Below are 25,744 nucleotides of genomic sequence, written 5' to 3'. Positions count from 1 at the left end.
TGGTGTTGTTCTCTGGGTAATGAAAAAAAAAACACTAATCCAAATCTCTGTTCCAAACCACAGAAAGCAGACCAAACAATGAACAGAATTGGGGGAAATAATATAACACACTTCACGTGGTTATAAAAAAAAAAAAAAAATTATATATATATATATATATATATATATATATATATATATATATATATATATATATATATATATATATAAAAGACAGAGACCATTTAAAAAGCAAAATAAAAGAAGATAATACATCAAGTACGGTTTAGTAGTAAAAGATCAAAAGAATTCTATTGAACTATTTCACCCCCTAGTATTTGTGCAAAAAAAATAAGTTCCTAGTGTAACACAAAATTTTTTTACAATAAGATCAAGAGCATGATCGTTATCAGAGAAATACAGAAATATATATTTTATAGACTAATTTAAATCATTTAAATAAGGATGATAAATAAAAAACAATGTTCCAAAGAAGTTTAACGTGAACTATAGAATAAGTGAAATAAAGTCATGCCCAGATTCCATGTGGGCCTAGTAATGAGATATGATGTGGTTCGGCAGCAAGCAATCGGAGTAATGTAATGTAGTAGTCCACCGCTTGAGAAGAATCAAGAGAGCACAGTCCTGTGAACTTTGGTTCAGACCACAGTTGTTCCCAAGGGTTTGATTATTGCAGTCGCTGGATTTTCAATTATTTACAATGTTTTCTTACAGGGACATACATTAACAAAAGTTACTGATGTGCATTAATGTTTTTTTTTCCTTAAAAAAGCAGGAATCTCATGGTAACCGTAAGACCGTGAAAAACAGTATTGCTGCTTTAGAAAATGTGAGACATATGGACACATATTGGATAAGTGAAGCAAAGCCACATCACAAGCAACAACTTGATACGCTAAAACAATGTAAACAATGTAACTGCGGGAATGTAACTGATTTTTCGATATGCTGCAACGGTTCCTTTAAATACGAGATATATGTAGCAAATTTTGACGCTCTCGCTGGTGGAGCAGTAAAGGCAAACAGCATTGTCGTCAGAGGAAACTTTTTATACCACTCTCTGCCTTCGGTGTGAACGCACAGTAATGCTAATGAATAAGCAATTAAAACAAAATTGCACATAATAATAATAGTAATAATAATAATTAATACATAAATGAAACACTATTCGTTTAAATGTCACAAAAGGCTAAATACTGTAAATAACAGGGCTTTGGGATGTCAGCTGGAAAGTTATGTTATTGATTCTAAAAATAAAGAAAACTTCTTTGCAACTGAAAACACGGATGAATCAGTCCCAATAAGAACAAAAAAAAAGCTAAAGTATAAATTGGATCTATTTCAAGCTGACTTAATGAATCTCGTAACTAATGATACCCTTTATGATGTGCAATTATTGGCAATTTATTCATGCTCTTTGCACATTTAGCAAAACATAAACCATGCCTTAATGACCATCTTCAGCAATGGCGACCCTTTTTATGATCCCAATCTAGAAAAATCCATATCCACAAGAGCTTATGGAAATCACTGAAGCGTATACGGCCATGCCATGCGTACAAATAAACAAGCCAGAGATGGAAAGCTGGGGCAAAAAAATATGCTTAGATTCAGTTCCAAGACCCCGGGCTCAGCTTGTCGTTTAAAATCAGGCCATGCCACACTTGTGGTATAATAAGTTGCACGATGACGTCCCCCCCCTCATCACACCACGCTGAGAACTGGGGGAGACGTTGGCGCCTAAAGGAAGTGTCAGGCTGAGCTTCATCTCGAGTTCCTGGAGGAGGTCGAGCAAACGGGCTGAACAAACACACATGGCAGATATTCAGAGAGCTGTTGTGGAGGCATCTGTAACACTAAGAATAATGTTTCTGAGTGACAGACCCTCAGTTCTCACAAGGGGTGTGCCACATCTTCAGTAATTATGGCATTGTTTTTATAAAGTGTTTGAGCTGACATTGTGGAATATATCACTCACTTTCGAAAACAGTACAAAAAAAAAAACGCAGTCCAAATGCGTTGACTGGGTGATAAAACTTTATAGTATTTAGTACTAGTATGTAGAATATCTATTGGAGTAATTCATAAACATTCCTAGCAAATCTAACAAATGTTAGAGACTTGTTACATAAACGGTCTAAATTGCACCTCAGCAGCATTTATTTGAGAGCGCACAAGAAAACCTGTTTTGTTGGTTTGTTTTGTTTGAGGGTGTGCAAGAAGTTTTTTTGCACGAACAAAAGAGATTTGCATGTTCATATTACATGAATGCAATCTCGACTTGTAATACTGCACTCACAACATTTGTCATAGAAATAACGCCATAGGTAGTTGGTAGCTCTGTGTAAAAGGCCAAAAACATTATAATAAAATAAAAATAAAAACTTCAGCTGTATTAAATATGTGGTTTGAACAAACAGCAAACATCATTTTCTGTGTATAACTTTTTTTGTTAATATCACAAAAGCAACGAAATTGTAGCAATGACAATTGTAATTTTGAATTTAAGAAAACAGTTCAACAATTACAAACAGTTACATTATAAATAATGCAAACAAACACGAAGTTAAACTTTTGTGTCTCTCAGAGCAGCACTGCAAATTTCTGATCCAGAATGAAAGAAGTTTTTTTGAATGAATCAAGTAATCCAACGATTCAAACATGAAACCTCTCGCTTGGTTTCGAAATGAATCAGCTGCTTTGAACAAATTGCTTAAATTAGGGATGCTCATTAACAGTTAACTGGTCAGATTAATATTAAATGATCATTTAATAAAAAATAATAATTGACGTGTCGATTTTGTGTCTGACACATACATATTGCATTAAAAATACAGATTTATTTTAAAATGTGAACAACAGCATACAGAACATATTAACAACAGCACATCTTCAAGCATTTGCAAAGTTTCCAACAGTATAGAAAAAAAATCAACTAAATACAAAGAATAAAATAAATAGTCCTGCCATAGATATTTTTAACTTAAATGTAAAGTTCAGATTACAAAATGAAAACACTGTCTGAATCCTTTTAAAAAAATAAACAGTGAATGCTGTTTGTCCAATGATTTTTTTTTCTGTCAAATAAAAATAGCAGGCTACCTCAAATCTATCGTTCTACGTAAAATATGCATTTAATCAACGGAAACCCTGCCTCTGCTTTCATTTGATTGAAGAATGAAAAAATGCGACTGACGTAACATGCTTTTTCCGCTTAGAATTTCCTTTTTTCATCTGTGTGCACACAGTGCGCAAGTGAAAACGGGCGGCACGCAGGGCGGCGCAATTTGCTTTCCGCCGTTAGTAAACCATTATAAACATGCTCCTCTCAGTGCAAAAAGTGTGTTCGCTGTAATTGGCCCCTTATTCAGCCAAACTTTAAAAATATATATAATATTTTTTAATCATTATCTGATATTATTATTTTGTTTAAAACGCACCCTTTGGTTATGGATTAATCAGTTATTTAGAGCATCCCAAGCTTGACTGAATTATTCAATTATTCTCTTTAATTTCATCTGCTTGTATATGGTTTTATATATATATATATATATATATATATATATATATATATATATATATATATATATATATATATATATATATATATGTATATTTTCCTTTTTGTATGTTACTGAACACTGTATTATGATCAATGTCTGAGACAGAAAATAATCTGAATAAAATATCAATAAAAATAAGTTATTGCTTGCAGTTTTGGTGATATATTGTATTAAAATATAAGAAGTGCTAATCCAATAAAAGCACTTGTTTCGGCTGCTTATACATCAACGCACAGTTACAAAAATCTGGCTGTGTGTTTATAGTATGCAAGTTTACCAATTAATTATAGTAATAACTTACTGATTTAAAATGTAGCTTATTAAGTTCATCACATTAAAATGCAGATTTCCAATCCAGTTTTCACTGTACCTCTAATTTCTCAAACTCCGGTCTTATTTTTGGTCTTAATTACCCAGTCAAAGTTCTAACAAAACACATACACGTACGGCTGGCCGCTTTGGCCTTAAAAAACAAAATCTCAATTAATTGAACATTTTAACTCGATTACGATTAATGAAAGATTGTCCTCAAAGTTCACTGACAAATTTTGTATAGTAAATATGCTCCCATATTACAAGTGAGAGAGTTTTGAATGAAGAGTGGATTACTTGATTTTAAAAGAATTGAAATTAACGCACACTATCTACTATCTATGATTATTTATTGAACAGCAATGCTGAACAACTGAAATTAAAACACACATTGCCTTAAACGCAGCTCTCCACGCCGCCCACCCTCAACACCGCTAGCAAACCAAGCAATCACAAAGCTTGTGCTACGTGACATTATGATAAGTAGTTTTTTGAGAAGTGTGCAGGTACGCGTGCGCTTGGCAGAAGTATATCATTAGAATAATATAATAACTATAAATCATAATATAATAAGTATAAATTAGCTTTGACAAAGCAGGGTCACATGATTCCACAAATGGTTGGGAAAGTAATTGTAAAAATTGATCTGGTAAAATTCGATTGATTGTAGGTTCTGAATGTTGATTTCAATTACTTTTCAATTAATCGCCCAGCCCTACACACACGCTTAACTTAGTAAAACAAATGAGGCTTTTCTTAGAAAATTCTGCTGAGTCCATGATATCAGTTTCTCAAGATCTCTTCTTTTATCCAACTCTGCAGGGCATAAAGTGACTAACAGGTTTTTCAGAGTATAACTAATCAAATTTCAAGCATTGCGTTTGTTCAGTCATAGAAAGTACAGATCACTAATTCTCAGGAAGAGGCCTCCACCAGCTCTCTTGTGGTATGTATGTGTGTAATTGTGCATGAGTTCTCTGTGTTGTGTGCTACACACTCACTCCCCCGATGGCACCTCCTTTCTCAAACAGTCGTTACCAGCTCTTGTGACTTTGACCTTGTACTATCTGCCATAGTGTATACCAACTACACCTACTGCCACATCTTATCATATCTGATTTGCAAGCATGACAAATACAATGACATATAGCCTCTGATGGAATGGACAAAGTGCTGAAATTAATCATACTAAACAAGTGATGTAATGTTTATAGTCAAATCCATCATCATTATAGCACTATTATTTAGTTGTTTAAGTACCAATCTACACGGCTGACTTTTGAAAATGGATACATGGCAGCTTTTTCATGCATGTGACTTTAATAAAAAACAATAATAGTGAATTTTGTCGTAACTATATAAATATATTCATACATACAGTACTACACTGTAAAACCCAAAAAGTAAAGGTAACTCAAACCGTTTGAGGAAACCGATTGCAACAAACCATTTGAGTTGAAAAAATAATCTATATGAGTGCTGTGAACTTAATTCATTTGAGTTGAAGTTTAATTAACTGATTACCTTCAACACTGAGTTCAAAACTCTTTTCAAATGAGTATTAACTTTCAATCAATTTTGAGTTACACTCATTTCATTTGATAAAGTGGACTGTTGGGTTTTACAGTGTATATAAATGCATACATAAGCAAACAAACAAACAAACACAGTTTGACATAAAGTTTATAAATACAGGATAATTTATTATGATATTAAAACAAATAAAAAAAGAAATGTACAAATTAAAGGTGCTGTATGTAAGTTTTTGACTCTTCTAAAGCATAAAAATACCTAAATATATTGGAATATTTTTTAAAAATATGCTAAGTGAAGTCAGATATCAGATAGCAGACTCCGAAATGAAATGCAGATTGAGAGTTTCATATGAGGTTATTAATTAGCAAGTAATATAAATATTACGAAAATAAACATTAGTTGAGCAGGTTCCATTGCAACCTATTGTACTAACAACAAGCTATGTGACTAGATTAGCAGTGATATACAATTTGGGTGTTTGCACAGACGAAAAATGACAAATTTAAATAAAGCCATGCAGAAGCACAGAATAGTACACTAACTGCACTCCAACAAAATGATAAGGTTTATAACCTAATTAATACATATTAAACCTCTTTAACATTATTAAATGTATATGCTGAATCACTGATATGTGTTGACTTGCACTGAGTCACAGTTCTAAAGGTTAACTTTAAAAGGTTTACTTTATTTTTAAGATCTGAGGTAAACTATCTGCTGCTGCTTTCAGTAGTATGGCAATAAATGTCATGTAAAATGGCATTCAAACTCGGATTATTAGCATTTAACACTAAATAAAGCAGGTGTACCTGAGGTGAGCATTGTCAGTGCAAGAAATAGTCGTTTCTAAAATATAAATTTTAGGTGTTGGTTAGAACAAAAACTCCTTTTAAAATAGAAAATATACCTTCTATCGCGATAGCCAGGCTCGCTCCAGTTAGTGTCATCAATCTGGCAACCTGCGCTTGCCTGTGTTTTAAACAAGGTGTGTAATACCTAGCTCAACCACTGAGTGTCAAACTTGTATAATGCACCCTTTAATAAATAAATTATTTAAAAAATAATTTAAAATAAAAATAACGAAACAACAAACTAAAAAATAAAACCTAAATAAATATAAACACAATTATTTAAAATATAAATTTAGTTTCAGCGCAAAGACAAATTAAGTTATTTAAACATTCAATGATGGCATCCATAATAATATAAAAAGAAATGCAAAAATATATTAATTTAAATTTAAAATATTTAAAACTAAAAAAATAAAACCTAAATAGCTATAATGATTAACGAAATAGCTTAAAATACTAATTTGGTTTATCAGTGCAAAAATAGATTAGGGTTTTTGAGCATTCAATGATGGCGGGCATGACAACCCAATGACCAACTCCAAAAATCTGGCAGCTGCTTCCAAGTTCCCAGTCTGGTTTCCAAACACTGCTCGATTAAACCCACTATGCATCACTCCTAACACGGCTGTCCTGTACATCTGCACTGGAATCATCCCTAAGCCAACTGTACAAAAGAAAAATGCACATACACTGCCTCTCCGCCTTCCTTCCCAACAGGACATGGAGAAGGCATGTGGTTGTTATTACCCCCCAAAAATACCTCAGTGACAGGTGAGACCAATCGCTGAGAGATACCCAAACTAAAGCCGTTAATCACACCGTTTCTCTCATGATGTCATCGAACAGCCACGCGAGAAATCCTGGACGTGCTTTATGACACTGTTTTTGTCAGACTGAGTCAGAGTCTTCCTGGTATGAGGCAGCATTTGGCTGAGCAGAGTCCTCAGCTACTGGGAAAGACACAAACTCTCGCTTTATTTAGCAATCACACACACAAAAACATTCATTTAGAGAGTGATGGTTTGGCAGCTTGCAGCACAGCCTCGAGCTCACGAGACCCTTCCCCCAAACCAGGAAGCAAGCATGCTGTTAGGGCTGGCTGAGCATTTATATTACTACATCTACATTTAAATTTAAAAGAAACAATGTTTGAAGCAAAAATTGCATACAAGCAATGGTATAAAAAACAAAACTAATCTGCGCATGAATAATAGTAATAATAAAATGGAATATGATTTATTCTCAACATAGTTTGTAAAGTAAAATTTCTGTCTTTTAGTGGATATATTATTTGAGACATGCTTTATGAAATAAGTGGATCTAATAGGATTTACATTGTAAACATTAAACTAAAAAGTATGAATACATTTTTTGCATTTCATATATTAAGTTTGTAGTCATGATACTGCTAAAATCATTCCCGTAAATCCGCAGATTTTTTACAAAATTCTCTGCAGAAATAGCAAAAAATGTCAGCAGATTCTGTCTGGCCACTCATTACCCAGTTTTTATACTACAATTTACATGTTACAAGTATTACTAATTAATAAATTATTACTATTACTATTAACATTTAAAAGTTTTCAGAACAGAGATCAAGGTCCTATACGGCAATACAGAAAAACACAATGCAAGTTTTCTAATTTTTTTCGCGCAGATTTTTTTGTGGTCATGTTTTGATGTTTTGTAAATGAACAGATACATTAACATTGTGGATTAGAGCTGCACGATTTGGAGAAAAAAAAAAATTGTAATTTTTCTGATCAAAATTGCGACTTCAAAATGCGATTTACTGCTATTTCATAAAAGAGCTACAGGTTTGATGTTGAGGGTTTTACACCCTACAAAGAAAGATCAAACATAATCACAAAGTATGCTACGCTATGCTACTGTTAATTTAACAGCTCTTAAACATTGTTATCATTGTACGATTTGTCAGTTGTCATGTCAAGATAAGAAAATAACTACAGTATCTTAAATAAAATGTAAATAATTAAATACTAAATCTTAAATCCAAACACACTGTAAAAAATGTTTATATTTTATTAAAAATAAACAAGATTTTAAAAACAAAATTTTTTTAAAAAGCCTGTTTTTATTTATTAATTTATACACACTTATTTTTCTGTTTTACTAAAACATTTGCATTTTAAAATACCATGCAGTCTTCTGTGAACTTTTTTTGAGTCAATAAATCACAACTATGGTTGTAAATTGCAACTCATTACTGTGGGGCAAAGACGTGCAAGAACTGATTTATTGAAATGCATGTTTTTCAGATTTTTTGCTACTAATACATATCAAATCAGTCATATCCTTGTCATGTTTAAAAGCTATAATAAAGCAATTAGCAAACAAGAAGTACTTCAAATGTCTATTATTATCAAGCACTACCCACAGTTAGCCATTAAATCTTTTACCCATGTTGCACAAAACAACAAGCCAAATGACAAAATTAATAACTGAGTGTTTACCATTCTTACAAAAACATGTTATGGCAAGATTTTGGCAAACACCACCACAAAGCGAAACTTAGATGTTGTTTTTGCCACACATTTACCACAGTAAAATCACCACAAACGGGCTCCACTTTTAATAGTCACACTTTGATTCTCCAAGGAAGTGTCTGTCGGGAAGGAGGCTGCTATGAAAGACTGTGTCAACAGTGTCTTCTCCCCTCCCCCATTCTCTGCATCACTCCACTGGCACTGCAAACAATGAGGAAATCACCACTCTGGCCTGCTGCTATAACAGTACACGAATCAAACCGAGACCAAAGCACCACAGGCGGAAAATAAAAACCACACTGACACCACTAAAGGGAAAACCCTCCATACACAGGCTAAGAAGTGGTGGTTGATTCAAGTCTGCAGACAAGCAAACAATCCGCTGGCCTCAATCTGTCTTTAAACGGAATCAGACACTCGTTTAATTCTGGAACATTCAATCAGGCTTTCATGAAGCAAAAAACCTCAAGAAGCAATCCAGAAACATGCCTGTACTATCTTATGAACTTATCATCTTAGAAATATCTAAAATAAAAATGAATACGAGTCAAGGTGTAGTGCAGATTGGGTTCAGCACACAGTGAATGATTTTAGGCTGAGTTTACATTAGTGCATTACCAGTACAGACTGTTGCTTTCAATGCGTTTCAGAAAAACAATCTCCATCCACTTTATACAGCCTAAATCTCATGATATGTAACCATTCATGCTAAATGGTCATGTACAGTGGGGGAAATATATATCCAACTTGTCACCATTTTTCTCAGAAAACATATTTCTAAAAGGTGCTGTTGACTTGAATTTGTCACCAGATGTTGGTAACAACCAAAGAAATCCAAATATACAAAAAAAAAAAACAATATTATTTAGTTTACAAATTAAGTTACGCATAATAAAATGAATTAACAGAGAAAAAAGTTTAGAACACATGAGGAAAGAAAGGTGTAGAAAAGCAGTGAAGAAAAAAGCCCAGACTGCAGCTGAAATCTCTCAGTAGTTATTCAGCAACCCTCTGCCCTTCCTCATTGCGAATTAATATTAGCTGCTTGAGTCTCTACCTTAGCAGGATGATGAAGATGAAACCAGGGTGGACACTTAAGCAAGACAATAATCCAAATCACAGCCAAGGTAACTCTCAAATGCTTTCAGAGAAATAAAATCAAGCTGTCAATCTCCTGACTTCAATCCAATAGAGAATACAAAACAAAGATCAGTTTGGATAGACAAAACCCACACAACCATCAAGATTTTTACACTGTTAAAGTCTGTAAGAAAATAAATAAATAAACAAACAAACAAATCCCACCTAGTAATGCATGCGACTTCAGTCTGCATATGAGAGTCGCCTTTAAGTCATCTAAATTTCAAGTCAACAGCACCTTTAGAAATACGTTTTCTGAGAAAAATGGTGACGTGTAAAATACTTATTTCCCCCACTGTACATATTTTACCATTATCTATACTTGCTTTTTATCTGTTGCATAATTGTCATATGAGAGGGTCTTGATAAATCAGGAAACAATACGCAATAATCCAGAAAACCAGTCAGAAAACGGCTTGTGAATGGCTGCACCCCTGTTTTTTAAATTCTGCTTTTAGTCCATTTTTACTGAAACTGAATATCAGCAATTCCAAATTAAAACAGCGTAGCGCAGCGCAGGTCAGGCTGTTCATCAAGGATCTACCGCTGGATCTCATCTCACTATAGTTGATAAACGTGATATTTAATTCATCTTGTCTATTTCTAACAACAAATTCCCTGACTTTGGTCTTTTGAATCTACTACTTGTTCTCAGGTAACGATTTTTAACTGCACATCTGACTGATTGTTTGCCTTTTTTTCCTATATTATATTATAAATTATAATATAAAGTATATAGTATAAATTATTATACATAATAATATAGTATACATATAAGAATATAGTATATATTATACGTTATACTTTTAGAATAACCTTTATTGATTATTAAAACTGATATTCAGCAAAAGAGAGGGTATGTTTTGTATTTTTAATAAGAATAAAAGGAGGCTGTTATGTTATGTACATAGGCTCTGTTTTGTTATGCATACAGTGAAGATGACGGTCGTATAAATAAGTAGCTACATGACGCATCAACATTTCTGGTGTCTGTGAACTTGATATCAAAATGAAAATAGGCAGTTCCTTATATCATGTTTTTATTTTGTTATTAAGATAGTAAAACAATGTAGCCCGGGTGATGTGAATGAGGTTATAAAGTACACTGTTCCCTTTGAAGATTTACCAGACGTGTCCTCGGGAGTTTGCTTTCCATATCAAACTTGCACAGTCTGAACTTACAAGGAGAGGATGCAAGACTGAACTGTGTGTAGGCCACTTAATATTGAGTGAAAAGCCCCAATCAGATAGGCGAATGTCAGCAGCCCCACCTCTGTTTTTTAAAATGTCTCTGTTCCCCCCCCCCATCCACACTTACACGGAGCAGAAGCGTTTTATAATGAAAATGGCCTCTTCAGCGTTTTCAAATTGCTCTGGTTTCAGCACTCGAAAACTCGGCTTAGTGTGGACAAAGGGCGTAACAGTAGCAAAACTAAAACGAGTGTAAATGGGGCCAGATGCTTAGTGCCCTTCCAGCTGCAACCCATCCCTGGGAGTACACAATCATTCACACCCATACACAATGGACAATTCAAATGGACCCAACCAGGGCCGGAGCAAGCTGAACTGCCGCTCTAGGCAGAAGACGATCACGTCGCCCTCAACCCCAATGTGAAAACGAAAGTGACCAGTTATAAAAATGACGTGAGGTGTCGCGGACCTCTTTTCGGCCGCCGCCTAGGACGCCTCAATGGACACGCCGGCCCTGTACCCAATTCACCTGTACCACAGGTCTTTGGACTGTCTGGGAGACCGGAGCACCCGGAGGAAAACTATGCGAACACAGGGAGAACATGCAAACTCCACACAGAAACATCGACTGACCCAGCTGAGGCTCGAACCAGCAACTTTCTTGCTGTGAGGCGACAGCACTACCTACTGCGCCACCGCCTCGCCCCTGAAGAGTTGCTATAGTAAATCAAACTAATCCATGTTTAACATTAGAAGTTTGTTGTATTCACATACTGTTGCCACACAACTGTGTTTAAACCCCTTTTAAAAGGGACTTTTTAATAACAGGTCCACTTTAAAACAACAAATATGATATTCATATATGATATCATATACCGTTAGACTTTTGAGAAATGTTGACTGTCAGATTTAATCTACTGAATTTGAAAAGAGCCTGATCAATTAAAGACAGACTACATACATGCAGTGCACACCTATAATGTCTGTTGGTGCGAATGGGAATATTGTATGACCTTTATTATAGTTGCACTCGGAAATGACTTAATATTTCAGAAATAAGCCTTTTTTCCCCCTTTTTTTAGGTAAAAGATAGCCACTGGCCTCAAACGGTCTCCAAACAGCATCAAACACGCATTTAATTCCGACCACATCTCAATCAGGCTTTCATGCAAACTCAGGAAGCATTCCAGAAACATGCTTGCGACTCCATTTCCAGCAAGTTAATGGATTCCCTCATTGCTCCATCAGACTATCCTAATATTCCTAATAGGCCGGAGTGCTTCAGGAGAAGCATTTCCTACCATTTAAATCGGACCATTTAAATCTGTCTGTCGAGAGCGCATCGACCACTCCTGAGCAAAAGTGTCGACTCAAGGCCAGGACTGTAAATCCCCGTGTCTTTGTCTGCATTCTTGAAGAGGCTCAAGTCTGAGAATAAGAGGGAGGAAGGAACGAAAGCCTCATTCTGGTCCACTGCAGTTTTCTCATGGGTTAGTGATGTACAGTACGGTGACAGCTGTCAGTGTGAGTATGCCAGAGACCGAGGGCTGTGCCAAACACTGTCTAACACCTCATGCTTGGCATTCACATAACGGGCCAGTCGGAAAGACAACCTGAGCATGCACGGGGTCTGAGGTCGAGTCATTTAAAAAATGTAAATCCGCTTCAGTTGTTTTGCAAATGCGCAGCCCGTGACTGGAAAAAATGACATTCTGTACTCTTGACCTAATTTGTGAACCTCTAGATATGGCCCTAATGAATGTATGCGCACTGACAGACGAGGCTGAACTTAATGCTCTCCAGCAGGCCGAGGGCTAAAGGGCTTACTATAGGACACATTCTCCACATAACAAAAGATGATTTTTCTCAGCTGTGACTCTTTGTCCTGGTAATTAAAACAAAAGCGTAATGAAAAGTACAATGTGCGCAAGCAAACTCATCAGGGAGTTGATGAAAATTGCTACTGATTGATTCAATGAAATGCAATAGTTCATATGTAAAGCCAACTAGGGATGCGCAATACAAACAAAACAAATATATTTCAGCATTTTGGGGAATCTTTCAAATTACGATGATTAAAAAGTATTTTGCTGAGTGTGTTTTTGTGATGGCACCTTCATTTTATTAGGCCTGTCTTTTTTTTTGTTTTTGATTTTATATCTTGAGTTACAGGAGCATCAGATTAGCTTCATTACTCATTGAATGTTTTATACTCTTTAGATTTTATTGGTTTAACGAAATGAGTGTCATCCTTGATAATGTCAAATTGCACATAATTAAACCAATAAATCAAACGCAATATTTGTTCCCATTTTATATTAAGTGGCTTTAACTAATTTGTACTTACACCAAAATTAATCATTTGTTACAATGTACTTATTGTGTACATATGTTTTTACATCGTGCTTAAATTTGATTAAATACCCGCATGTAATTACATCTGTAAATACATTTTTAATTACCCTGTTGACCATCCCTTACACCTTAACCCACCATTAAACCTACCCATACCACCACAATTGTCCATAACCATATAGGGTTGTCAAAATACTGGAATTCGATACCAATCAGTACTAAAATTTTAAAAACATCCATTTCCTGCATTTGAGTGATGTTAAGCACATTCTTAAACAGCGCTGATTTGCCATTGTGTTCACATGCTCAACAGAAATGTCTGTGATTGGCTGTGAAGGTCATCGGTTCACTAAACTCACCGCTGTTTATTGAGTGTAACCACATACAGCAAGACTGAAGCGTTCTAGCCTCGAATCATCAGCAGATCACTATTTCAGTTTACAGACAAACCAGCTGATCCATGTGACTTTAAAACGCTCCAGAGTCCCTTGCTGTTTCTCAATTCCAAGAACGCAGAGAACGGACTTGTGTTCTTGTGGAGAGCGGTCTTGCCAGGTGTCCTCGGAAGAACGAACTCAGGAGACCGCGAGGGCAGAGGACGCGTCCTTTGAGAATTGAGATGCTGCGTTCTTCCTGATGGTCACATGACCTTCACGTGTTTTAAATGGTAAATTATTTAAACATTACAGCCTTCATACAATGATTTATTGTTTTTCCCCTTTTCAAAATTGCATAAAACATTATAAATATATGTTGCACAATATAAATAAAACTGATTTTAATACGAATTTCAGCAAACAAACACCCTTAATGTGTTTATTTCTTTATTAAGATGTCCATGGTAATGTTTACTTTCACGGTGTCATTTAGGGAAACTCCTGAGGTAAATAAGTGATATCTCTGAACTTTAATAATAAATCTAAATAAAATGCTGCGCTTCCCACCTTCAGTCGTAATGACTTCTGGGACTTCCAGTGAGAGTTCGGTGCTCAAGTCTGCATCAGTGCGTCCTCGATATCAAGATCACATCCGGGAAGTTTCACGCGTCCTCCGTACTTGCGGTCTTGAGTATTGGAACTGAACTTAGGCAGCTGATGATGACGTTGCACGAGAACACGAGGACGCAAGACCGCTGAAGAACGCATATTGAGAAACAGCCCCTGTATCTGTGGTTACACTAAAGTAAACAGTGGTGAGTTTGCTGAACCGATGACCTTCACAGCCAATCACAGTCATTTCTGTTAAGCATGTGAACAAAATGGCAAATTAGACATGTTTAAGACCCTTTTCCCCAGGAGTCTCCCGTATTTCAGACCCATCTCCTGCCTCACTCCCATTTTGTTATTTCTCCCAGAAAACTCCCGTACTTTTAACCATGCCCCCAAGCCCTCAGCTTTTTGGTACAATCTGCATTACCCCCGAGCCGCCAACTTCGGTTTAGTATCCAATCACAGCAGCTGAACAAAACCCCATCCATAGAGGTATTTAGACACTTCACCCCCGAACACCCCCCCCCCACACACACACCTGGTCTGCCGGAGTTTTAGAAACAAGTGTTGGCAGAAACGGTTTAAGGAAGCGCTACACAAGGCTCAAATGTCCGTGGGAAATGGATGTTTTTAAAATTTCAGTACCGACTGGTATCGAATCCACAAGTGTTCTCAAATACATTATGAACAAAGTAAGTACATTGCATTTATTTTTTGATGCAAATACATAGTAGTTAAAGACACTTAATATAAATTGGAACCAGATATTTTTGTGGATGATAAATAGCACACGCTTTGATTATTATCAGTTAATAAGCACATTACATTGAGCATTGTGTGAATAATGTTACACATCTAAATGTGAAGGTTTTCTGGGCTTTAGAATTATTTGTGTTCTTTGCACTTTAAATGGCAAAAATGTTTGCTTTGTGTACCTAAATGTAGGTTATCATCAGAAACTTATTTTCATTAGACAATAATGTCAATGCTACTGATTGTCAAATTATTTTTGCTGGGTATAGTTAAGGTGTTTCAGGGGGCCGAAATCAAATTAAAAAGCAAGAATAAATAAACCCTTAACACAAAAACCTGTCTGGAATTTTTAAATGTTAAGGACAGTTCAAAGCATGGCTGATTAAAAATCATTAAGACATTAATAATAGTATTTTTTTTTTACAGCTACTAAAAATATCTACAATTATTTGAAACAAGATAAATATACCTAAAATAATTTTAGATAAAAAAATTATTTTTAAATTATTTTTAAATATTTAACTGAAAAACATTGGTTTTGTGCCTAATATTGTTAAATATAATGGCATACTCTGTTTAGTGACTAGGGCTTCACAATATTGGAATAATCTGACATTGCAATATTTTGTTTTGCTGCAATATATGAATATAATTTCAACAGATGAGTTGAACAGCTATATTTGGAAAGACTTCATTTATTTAGATCGACTGGGATGATCAAGCCTTTTTCTTTGCAGTGCGTTTGCATAAATTATAATAAATTACAAGCAAAAATAAATCAATAAATAAATAAACAGTGGATTGAGATTTTCTGGGAAGCCTAACCGTATTCAACTACAGAAATACATATTCAAATGTAAAATAACATGGTCATCATTATATAAAAGATTCAAAAATAATATTTAATAATATCTTTATCTGTTAATCTTTAATAAATCTAATCCTGCCACTATACTGCAGATACACACACTGCATTATCAATGCTCAAACAATATATTGTCAGCCTTATAGCGACATTGTCTAGCATACAAAATCTTGATGCCTATCCATGTGCATCACACAACCATCCCACCCATTGTTGGAACTGCATTTAGATTTTGTAAATTAATGACAATTGTGATTTTAAAAGTATGAGAATGCAGTGCAGAGCCCTCAACACACCTGAACCGATTCTGACTAGTGTACTGTATGTCTCATTGATTTCCTGCAAGCCAGAAACACACCCACGTCTGAGGTGCTCTTTAATGCATGTGTGGGATGGTCATAGTCTTGATGAGCTGGCAACTCCTTGAATGAGCAACACAACATAATCTGCGATAAGAGAGATAGATGTCTAACCTACGCCTTTCCTGAAAGGTCACAGCTATGCAGTAATATGCTAATAATTTAAAAACAGACGGTAGTGACAAGCAATTATTAGTGTGCATAAATGAAAAATGTATCTGAATGTTTTTCAGTCATGGAAATTCTTAATGCTTAAAACTTCAGTTTCTCTGGTATGGTATGTTTGATAATAAACAGGCATATTTGAGGAAATTTTTTATATTTGTTTTATTCTATTAAAGTGTCAATGTTTCGTCTAAATTTTGAATAAAAATGAAATATTTTAAATAAAAATCTATTTAGAGCATTTTTACAGAATTTGAGAGCATATTTACAGAATAAGTTCTCATTTATTTATCACAAAATGACAACTGGGGTCCGTTCCTCATACATAGCTTAAATGATCTAAGATGATTTGGCAGACGCTTGATCTTTTAATGTTGATAAACAATCTCTGCCTAATTTGGTTCTTCGAAAAAGTTTGCGAATAAGATTAAAATGTCTGAATAAACCGATTTGAGATTGCTGCATGTGTTGTGAAGGACAGATCTATCGATCCTCGAAATCATGATCAGCAACGCAACGATTGGCTGACGGTGCAGCAGCGTTATAAAACATCTTCTAAATAATATTCAATTCTTCATGCGAGCAAAATTAAATAACATCCATAGTAAATGTTAAAAATGATACGCAATAACTTTCCACCTTTGTTGTGGGCTGCAGGCTTTACACTTCCATGTGTCGAGTATCTAGCAATTTAGCAGATTTTCTTTATTATAGTAACCTAGGCCTATTCAAGTTTCCTAATGATGTGGTGTGAGGCATATCTGGCTGTTCAAATTTATTTTGTAAAGGTAATAAAGGTGTCTGCAACATTTGTGAAGCATCAAATCAGCGGCATATTAGCCATCAAAATGTTTGCATGACTGCATCATTATTCCTTTTCCTTTATATATACAGGTGAAGTCAGAATTATTAGCCCCCTTTTGATTTTTTTTCTTTTCTTTTTTCTATAAAGCAACCTATCATTATACAATAACTTGCCTAATTAGCCTATCCTGCATAGTGACCCTAATTAACCTAGTTAAGCCTTTAAATGTCACTTTAAGCTGTACTGAAGTGTCTTGAAAAATATCAAGTAAAATATTATTTACTGTCATCAAGGAAAAGATAAAAGAAATCTGTTATTAGAGATAAGTTATTAAAACTATTATGTTTAGAAATGTGTTTAGGAAATCTTCTCTCTGTTAAACAGAAATTGGGGAAAAAAAATAAACAGGGGTGCTAATAATTCAGGGTGGCTAATAATTCTGACTTCAACTGTATATACACACATACCTATACATATTCCACCAAATGCTATTTTCGTAATGCTTCTGAAGTTTTATCATTGGTATTGTGTTGTCCATTTAATTACATTTCTATTTTATTAGAAACATGTCAACTAAATTACTCTAATATTTACTTATAGCAATTAAATTTTACTACAGCTATATATTGGATATCCAGAGAAACTTGTAATTCGTATAAGCGGTGTATTATATTTCTCCATATTACTGTAAGTGACATTTACAGTTATAAGTCTATTGAATTGTCCTCAAGCTTCCATCTCAAACATGGATCTTCATCCAAAGCATCCCAAGTAGCTGCGTGCAAATGTAAAATCTTTAAAATGCCATTTTCTTTTCTAAGATTCATTCAGCCAGAGTGCCTGATGCCATTGGACATGCTGAGAGCTGTACGATTGCACAAAGCACTGAAAGACGAGTCTAAACTGACATATAAACACAGCATCTGTAACCATCATAAAAGACTGGTTGGTGTTGTAGCAATTCTGGCAGATCATAATTAATATGAAATGCCAGCAATAATCTGCATAAGCAAAGCTATTTTGGTCATGTGAACCTTGCCATTTGAGGCATCTGCATCGCAGGGGCCATTAACGGGGCCGGTGATTCAGCGCAGCACGACACATGAACTCAACGCTGCAATTAAACTGTCTGTTGTGTGAAGGCAGCAGGCGGCTGGACCATTCACTTCCAAGTTTAAAACCTGTTCAACCTCTGTCTTTGTTTGCACTCCACGACCAGAGAAAAGCTGCGGCAAAAAAATAATTGCACTCTCTTGTTTACCCGCCATAAACGTCAGAGGAAATGTTTATGGCCGACAGATGCTAAAGCTAGCTTGTATTTTCCCCTTTTTGCCGACACAAGAGCTCCTCGGCTATGGATGACCTAGGGTTAACCCTCCTTCTGCGTTTCCGTGACGACGGAGAGGGGAGAAAAAAGAGAGGAAGTCAGACGGAGGAGAGTTATGCCCCGACACACGGCAGGACGGAGCGAACAGCAGGCTGCGTTAAAGAGAACCGCACGTCCACATTCCTGATCTCCCTCAGCCCCCATACTACGAATAAACCGAGCATTCCCAAAAACCCAGTTCTCAGATATCTCGTGGAGGGGCCCAAATATGCAGCATCAGATTGAAACAGAAAGAGAAACCAAAAGACGGAATTAAATGAAACACCACTGTACTGCAGATATATACTAGTGGGTGTTCAGCACGGGTGTATAAACTTGGTTCTGGAGGGCCGGTGTCCTGCACAGTTTAGCTCCAACTTCCTTTAACACACCTGCCTGGAATTTTCTAGTATACCTAGAAAGAAAGAGCTTGATTAGCTGGTTCAGGACTGTTTAATTGCGCTGGGAACTAAAATATGCAGGACACCGGCCTTCCAGGACAGAGTTTGGACACCCCTGGTGTACAGTAAATATGAGCATGACAAATAATGAATAGAATGTTATAATAGGCGGTGATTTTCACGTTGTAGAAAACATGGATTGAATCGCAGAACTCATTTTAAAATTTGGATTTTACTTTTGACAGGAAAAATAACTGAATATTTTACATTTTGAATGAATGAATGAAAACAAAGTAGGTCCACGCACTTTAATCTAATTTAGATATGGGCTAGTGGAAAAATATATACACAGCGTGTACAAGTTAAGCATGTATAAGTACACCACTCACAAATATATCTTTCAAATTATTTTTTTAATAGAAAGCTATACATATTATATTTGTACATTTACATCAGTCACTCCTGAAGCCAAATCTGGAGCTAATCTTACAAAATAACTTACGATAACAGTCCAAAAACTATTGGATTAAAATTTATATGGTATAGAAAAATATTAAATACAAATTTTTTTTAAAAAAAGAGGAAAAACGAGAGAGGCAAAATTGCTTATTTTTTATTTAGTTGAAATTTTGTAGGTTGCAATTTATTTTTGCAATATTTACCTTGAATTGAATTGTATTATCTTTCTATTTCTAAATATGTTTGGTGACTAAAACATTATTTTAATAAATATATCCGTTTAATCTGTTTTGTTTAAATGCATCAAAATACATTTCCTATCTTCACTGAGAAAATGGATAAAAATATTCATTTTCAAAATGGGGTGTACTCAGTTATGCGGAGCACTGTATATTAAGTTGTTTTAAGTAATTCAATTAACTTGGTTTTGATTTACCCCTAATTAAAATGGAATAAAAAACAAAATAATAAAATCTAAAAGAAATGCCTAAAGATCCTAAACAGGGCTACTTTTTCTATGAAGTTTCATTATTTCAGTTTAATTAGACATGATTTTGTTTAATAAAATGTAATGTAAACATTAAAACGGAGTTTTAAAACAAAAATTATTTTTCCATTATTTATAAAAAAAAATAAAACAAATTTGTAGGGCTCTAATTATGCATTCATAACACTGTAAAACATGCTGGGTTCCACACAATCGATTTGTGTTGTGATGACACAAAGGAATTACGTTTACTTAGTTTTTACAAATTTAAGTGGATTAAACAAGAAAGTTAAGTTGTCGCAAAAAACCCTCAAGAGCTGCGTTGATTTAGTTCATTTTAAATAAACAGCTTGAACAAACAGCAAATGTCATTTTTAGAGTGTAGTGAACAAAACATGTTATGAACAGCTGTAGATATTATTTCTGGTTCGCCAAGTCAGAAAATAAGTGTACTGTATCCTTAATAAATAGTAGGTAGTATGAAAATATATAGTTTATTTTGTAATTCTATTCATCACATCAACACAATATTAGACCTGTCATGATATCAAATTTTTGTTGTACAATTTATTGTGATAAATTATATTATTGTCCTTTTAAAATCAATTGATACCTCTTATATAATGCAAGTATGAATGTAATAGCATCATAACAAAAGAACCCTCTTACAAAGAACAGATAATATTTTATTCTTGAGAATATTTAATATAATTATAGCAACTTCAACAATTAGGCATTAGAATCAGAATGTGAAAATGTTTATATCCTAAACAATTAAATAAAATATGCCAACAGGAAGTGCAAGGTATACCAAGAACTAGGAAAAAAGTAACTGTGTTTAAAAGTCTAAATTGACATTGTTAAACATGAGGCACAGGACACTGAACAGGCCACATCCTCGACCAGATGGATTTTCAGTTGTTATGCACCCAAATATACTATAATAATTTGTAGTAAATAATTCCATAGTACAGTGGTTCTCAAACTTTTTTCATCAGGTACAACCTTAGAAAAAAATTGTTTCTCCAAGTACCACCAAAATAAGAAGTATTGAAATACAGTAGCGTAGTAGGCCCAGTAAAGCAGCTACAACTCTGCACAGTTAAAAAACCTGGCAGATTAATTCAGAAATATAGCCTATATAATATATGGCATATTATATACATCATTTTTAATACATTTTGAATTATATGTAGCATGTACATGACATATTTCATTCCTCCGTGTACCACTAAAAGGAAGCCCGCATAACACTAGTGGTACACGTACCACAGTTTGAGAACCACTGCCATAGTACATACCATAGTTTTTAAACCACACTGACACCTTAAATAGAGATTGGATGAGATGACAGAGGCTGTGCAATCAGCTAAAGCGTTGCTAAGTATGGGCGATATATATTGCATCACCAAAATGATTAAGGTCATGTCCATGTGTTGTGCGACAAATTGATATATTGATTATTGTGACAGGCCTACACAAAACTCATTTGATTTTGTAACTTCTCTGGAAAGCTTCAGTTATTAAATCAAAAATTGAGCAATGGGAACATTTTATTACAATTTTAAACCTGATAATTTGATAATCATAAAATATTTATCATCATTGCTAAAAACAGCAAAGCCATTACTGCTTAATATCTTTGTGGAAACGATGATCTATTTTTCAGGATCTTGATAAATAGAAAGATCAAAACAACAACATTTATCTGAAATTGATTTTTTGGAAACAATGTAAACGTCACTGAAAAATCTTACTGACCCCAAACTTTTGGACTGTGTGTCAGACTTTCAAATTCAGCTTACCTGGAATCTTTTCCCAGATTTGTTGAGTACAGAAATGTTTGATTCCCCTCCATTTCCACAACGCATTTTGTGTTCAGGTCCTTTTCTGTGAAAAAAAGCACATTAAGGCTGTTTAAGAAGACAATCGTTCACTAACAATTTAAAATCTTCAAAAACAGATCATATTAAGCATAAACTCAATCGTAAATGTGTTTGTCTTGTTAGATGAAAGTGACACTATTAAGATATTGTTGTTTTAAACACACAAAACAAGGATCTGAAATCAATAGCAAGTGTTTATTTCACAGCAGTACAAGATGCTTGAGGAGTGTATTCAAACCAGCATTCTGAGTATACACATGCTGACATTCAATTATAGATTCAGTTTTAAATAACATGTATTATATTGATATTGTGTGCTCTTTAAAATACCGTAACCAATTAGGACTGGGCGATAATTTGATAACGATAATTATCACAATATATATTTTGTTGATAAAACGATAATGACAGTTCGCAAAGTGTACGATAATATTTATGTACTATGCGTAACACTGCGCACTGTGCGGAGGAATTTTGCAGCCTGCACTTCCGAATGCCACACGTAGTATAAGTTTACAGCCATACGGTGTTAGTTGCACTTGGAGGAGTAAAAACAATAAAAAATTAGGTCACAGACATTGTTGGCAAGAAACGTTACAGAACTTCAGTAGTCTGGAGCTACATGGTTTCTGCAATCCAACACAAAAAGTGCGATTTTTAAAATAAGAATCTGCATGGGCCCCTTAATGCCAGTCTGTCAGATGAAATTGGTTAAAACACCTGCAGATATAACCAAGATCTGCGGATAACAGGGTTTTATGAGTCCTGCAATATGCAATGTAAAGAGGATGACTCCTAAGGTAAGCTGTACACACTTGATTATGTAATGCGTGGATGCATTTTACAGCGCAAAGCATATTTTACCCTTTGCTTAATCAGTCATCAATAAGGTCTGTTGATTAAAGGGTTTTTGACAATCGATAGTTCATCACACTGTAAAAAATGGCTGCGATTTCAACGGTAAAAAACTGTAAAAATGCTACAGTACAAATCCGTAACCTGGTTAACGGTATGTTACCTTAATATATATGGCGAATAACCGTAAATTGACTTTCCCAGAATTCCCTGCATGGCACATAACTTTTTATGCATTTTGTTGACATTAATATGGATCTTTTTAGTTGTTTCCCAATCAGTTATGTACATTAGAGATTTATGTTACATCTAATGTAGACAAACAATGTTTATTTAATTACTTTAATTTTATGCGTGCTACGATAGTGGTGTTTAGTAGCTGTGTGAATGACACGGAGCACCTACTATATGCTGATATTCCTTTCTGCTTGTGGGAAAAGTTGATTGTGATGAGCATTGGCTCATTATTGAACTTCCTCATCACCACCTCCATGTGGATGTGCTAACGTGTCTAACTGTGTAACAAAAGATGTGTAGATGTTGGTCATTCAAAATAAAGACATATTATCTCTATAAATTAATAAAATGAGAAATTACTTTAACGGTTTGTACTGTGTTTTTAATGGTAATGGCAACCACAGCTGCCGTTTTTTTACCGTAAATTTTACGGATTTATTTTTTACAGTGCAAGTAATTGTTAGCATCCCTAAATAAAATATATTAAAGGATTTCACCCTAGATTCATCATGCTCACCATTAAAAGAACAGTTCATCCAAATCTGAAAATTCTTCACCATTAAGTCACCTTTTATTGTTGCAAACCTGTTTTACTTTGTTTTGATGTTGAACAATAATACAATAACTTGTAGGGTAATGTCTTTGGTTGTTAAAAACTTAGATTAAAAAATTAGTTAAAAAATAAGATTGTTTTTTTTCCTTTTTTTGTTTGTTTATTATTTTTTAATTTATATTGTCAGAAAACTAAAACATTTTACAAAATTTGTTAAAATCACACATTCACTGCAAAAAAAGGATTGGCATGCTGAAAATTCTATAAAATTGAGATATAAAGACTTGACATTTATCGTGATAATTATCGTTATCGACTGATATGAAAAAAATATTGAGATTTTTTTTGCCATATCGCCCAGCAATATAACATTTATTTTAGGTCAGATTAATTTCTTAGCTAATGCCTAATAGCAAACTAAAATGAAAAGTTTTAAACATTTTTTATTAAATGGAGTTAATATCTAATAAAATTATGTTTTATTTAAAAACAAAAACATAACTATAGGCAATTTTTTTAACAGCTGATTTTATTGCATTACCTATTGCTTACTAATAGGATTGTATTATAAAGTGTTACTTATTGTTCTTTATAATCCTTTTGTAATTTAATTTGGTTTAAATATTTTTTTACTCTAAACAGTTATTTGCAATAAATCAATACACTAAGCAATTTTGGGTTATTATACCTGCTAAAGTAATCGTTTTGTGCAATTTGACACTGGAAGAAGCCTATTGTGACACAAAAGAGTTTTATTGACATCTATAGTCGCAGAGTTATGGAAAGAACTCAAAAAAAAGTTTTACAAACACATGTCCTCAGACAGAATATTAAATGCCATTTTAGGACAATCAAATTGATCTCCCCTGACAGACTGTTAACTATATTACCAAAATCTGTGAAACCAAATAACTGTACACATGCTAGATGCCATATGGGAATCTTATTAATGAATGTTTTTAACAGCAAGTTCTAAAATCCGGATTTGTCCAAAATATAATTCACTTCAATGTAATGCAATGACCTCATCAGCAATGACCCACTTTCTTCTCCATATACATACAAAATTATATTCTCTGCACAACAAAAACTATTTATTTATTTATATATATACATATATATATATATATATATATATATATATATATATATATATATATAAACAAAGGTAAGGAGGGCTAATATGTTCGCATGAGAGCAGAGAAAAAAAAGTGAGTTATAATAAGTAACTATTATAAATAATGATGTAAAACCATTTGTTTTATTTTCTGATAATCTTTTTGGTATTACAGGCTAGGGCTGCATGATATTGCAGAAAAATTATGTCATTGAAATATTATCTTTTGATTTTGTATGAAAGTATATCTGCATACAATATAATAAACACATTGCAAGCATACAACAGAGTAAAGAAACAAACTAAATAAACATTGCTTTATGGTTTTCTGGGGAGTTTAACAATAATCAGGAACAGAAATGTAGTAATCAAATGCAAAACAGCACTGTATACTTATATAATATCAATCTTTTAGCTTTAAATATTTCATTTATTGTACCTAAAAATCGCTTAAATTATAGTTTAAAATGCTCAAACAGTCTTAGACCTTGTAAACAAATGCAAATGAAAAAGCTTAATATCGGAAAAGGCTCCACTATGTCCTGATCTGTAATATCTGCCCATTTATAATCTTAAATCGACATTGCACATCCTGTGATGTGACTATTGAGGATTTGCACGTTGCAAAATAGATGCTGAAATGATTTATCGTGCAATTTATTAATACAGACAATGTTTAGTAGTGTGCTTACAATTCATTCATTCATTCATTCATTCATTTTCTTGTCGGCTTAGTCCCTTTATTAATCCGGGGTCGCCACAGCGGAATGAACCACCAACTTATCCAGCAAGTTTTTATGCAGCAGATGCCCTTCCAGCTGCAACCCATCCCTGGGAAACATCCACACACACATTCACATAAACACTCATACACTATGGACAATTTATCCTACCCAATTCACCTGTACCGCATGTCTTTGGACAGTTGGGGAAACCGGAGCACCCGGAGGAAACCTACTCGAAGGCAGGGAGAACATGCAAACTCCACACAG

At 34.3% G+C, this 25,744-nt stretch overlaps 1 protein-coding gene and 2 long non-coding RNA genes across 11 annotated transcripts in view; all 3 read right to left on the bottom strand.

The window, feature by feature from the left end:
- kif13ba (kinesin family member 13Ba) overlaps positions 1 to 25,744 on the bottom strand; it is a 91,305-nt gene that overhangs the window by 58,565 nt on the left and 6,996 nt on the right. For 5 of the 9 annotated variants that reach the window (XM_087290298.1, XM_087290301.1, XM_087290299.1 and 2 more), the window contains exon 2: positions 21,910 to 21,994. In XM_087290298.1, the coding sequence (XP_087146424.1) occupies positions 21,910 to 21,994 (85 nt within the window). Of the gene's footprint in view, positions 1 to 21,892; positions 22,018 to 25,744 lie in introns of all 9 variants that reach the window. The other 4 variants (XM_087290303.1, XM_087290305.1, XM_087290304.1 and 1 more) reach the window with 2 other exon arrangements.
- On the bottom strand, positions 8,474 to 12,654 carry LOC147833047 (uncharacterized). The gene is made up of 2 exons (XR_015513238.1): positions 11,497 to 12,654; positions 8,474 to 9,826 (listed from the first exon to the last, which is right to left on the bottom strand). It is a non-coding gene; the product is annotated as an uncharacterized LOC147833047 (long non-coding RNA).
- LOC147833046 (uncharacterized) lies at positions 17,530 to 21,163 on the bottom strand. Its single transcript, XR_015513237.1, has 3 exons — positions 19,283 to 21,163; positions 17,895 to 19,115; positions 17,530 to 17,830 (listed from the first exon to the last, which is right to left on the bottom strand). It is a non-coding gene; the product is annotated as an uncharacterized LOC147833046 (long non-coding RNA).

The sequence above is a fragment of the Danio rerio genome, chromosome 17 (assembly GCF_052040795.2).
Source record: "Danio rerio strain M-AB ecotype USA chromosome 17, GRCz13ab, whole genome shotgun sequence".
Classification (NCBI taxonomy): Eukaryota; Metazoa; Chordata; class Actinopteri; order Cypriniformes; family Danionidae; genus Danio; species Danio rerio.
The sequence above is the reverse complement of the archived record's forward strand: the minus strand, read 5'-3'. Positions and strand labels throughout refer to the sequence as shown.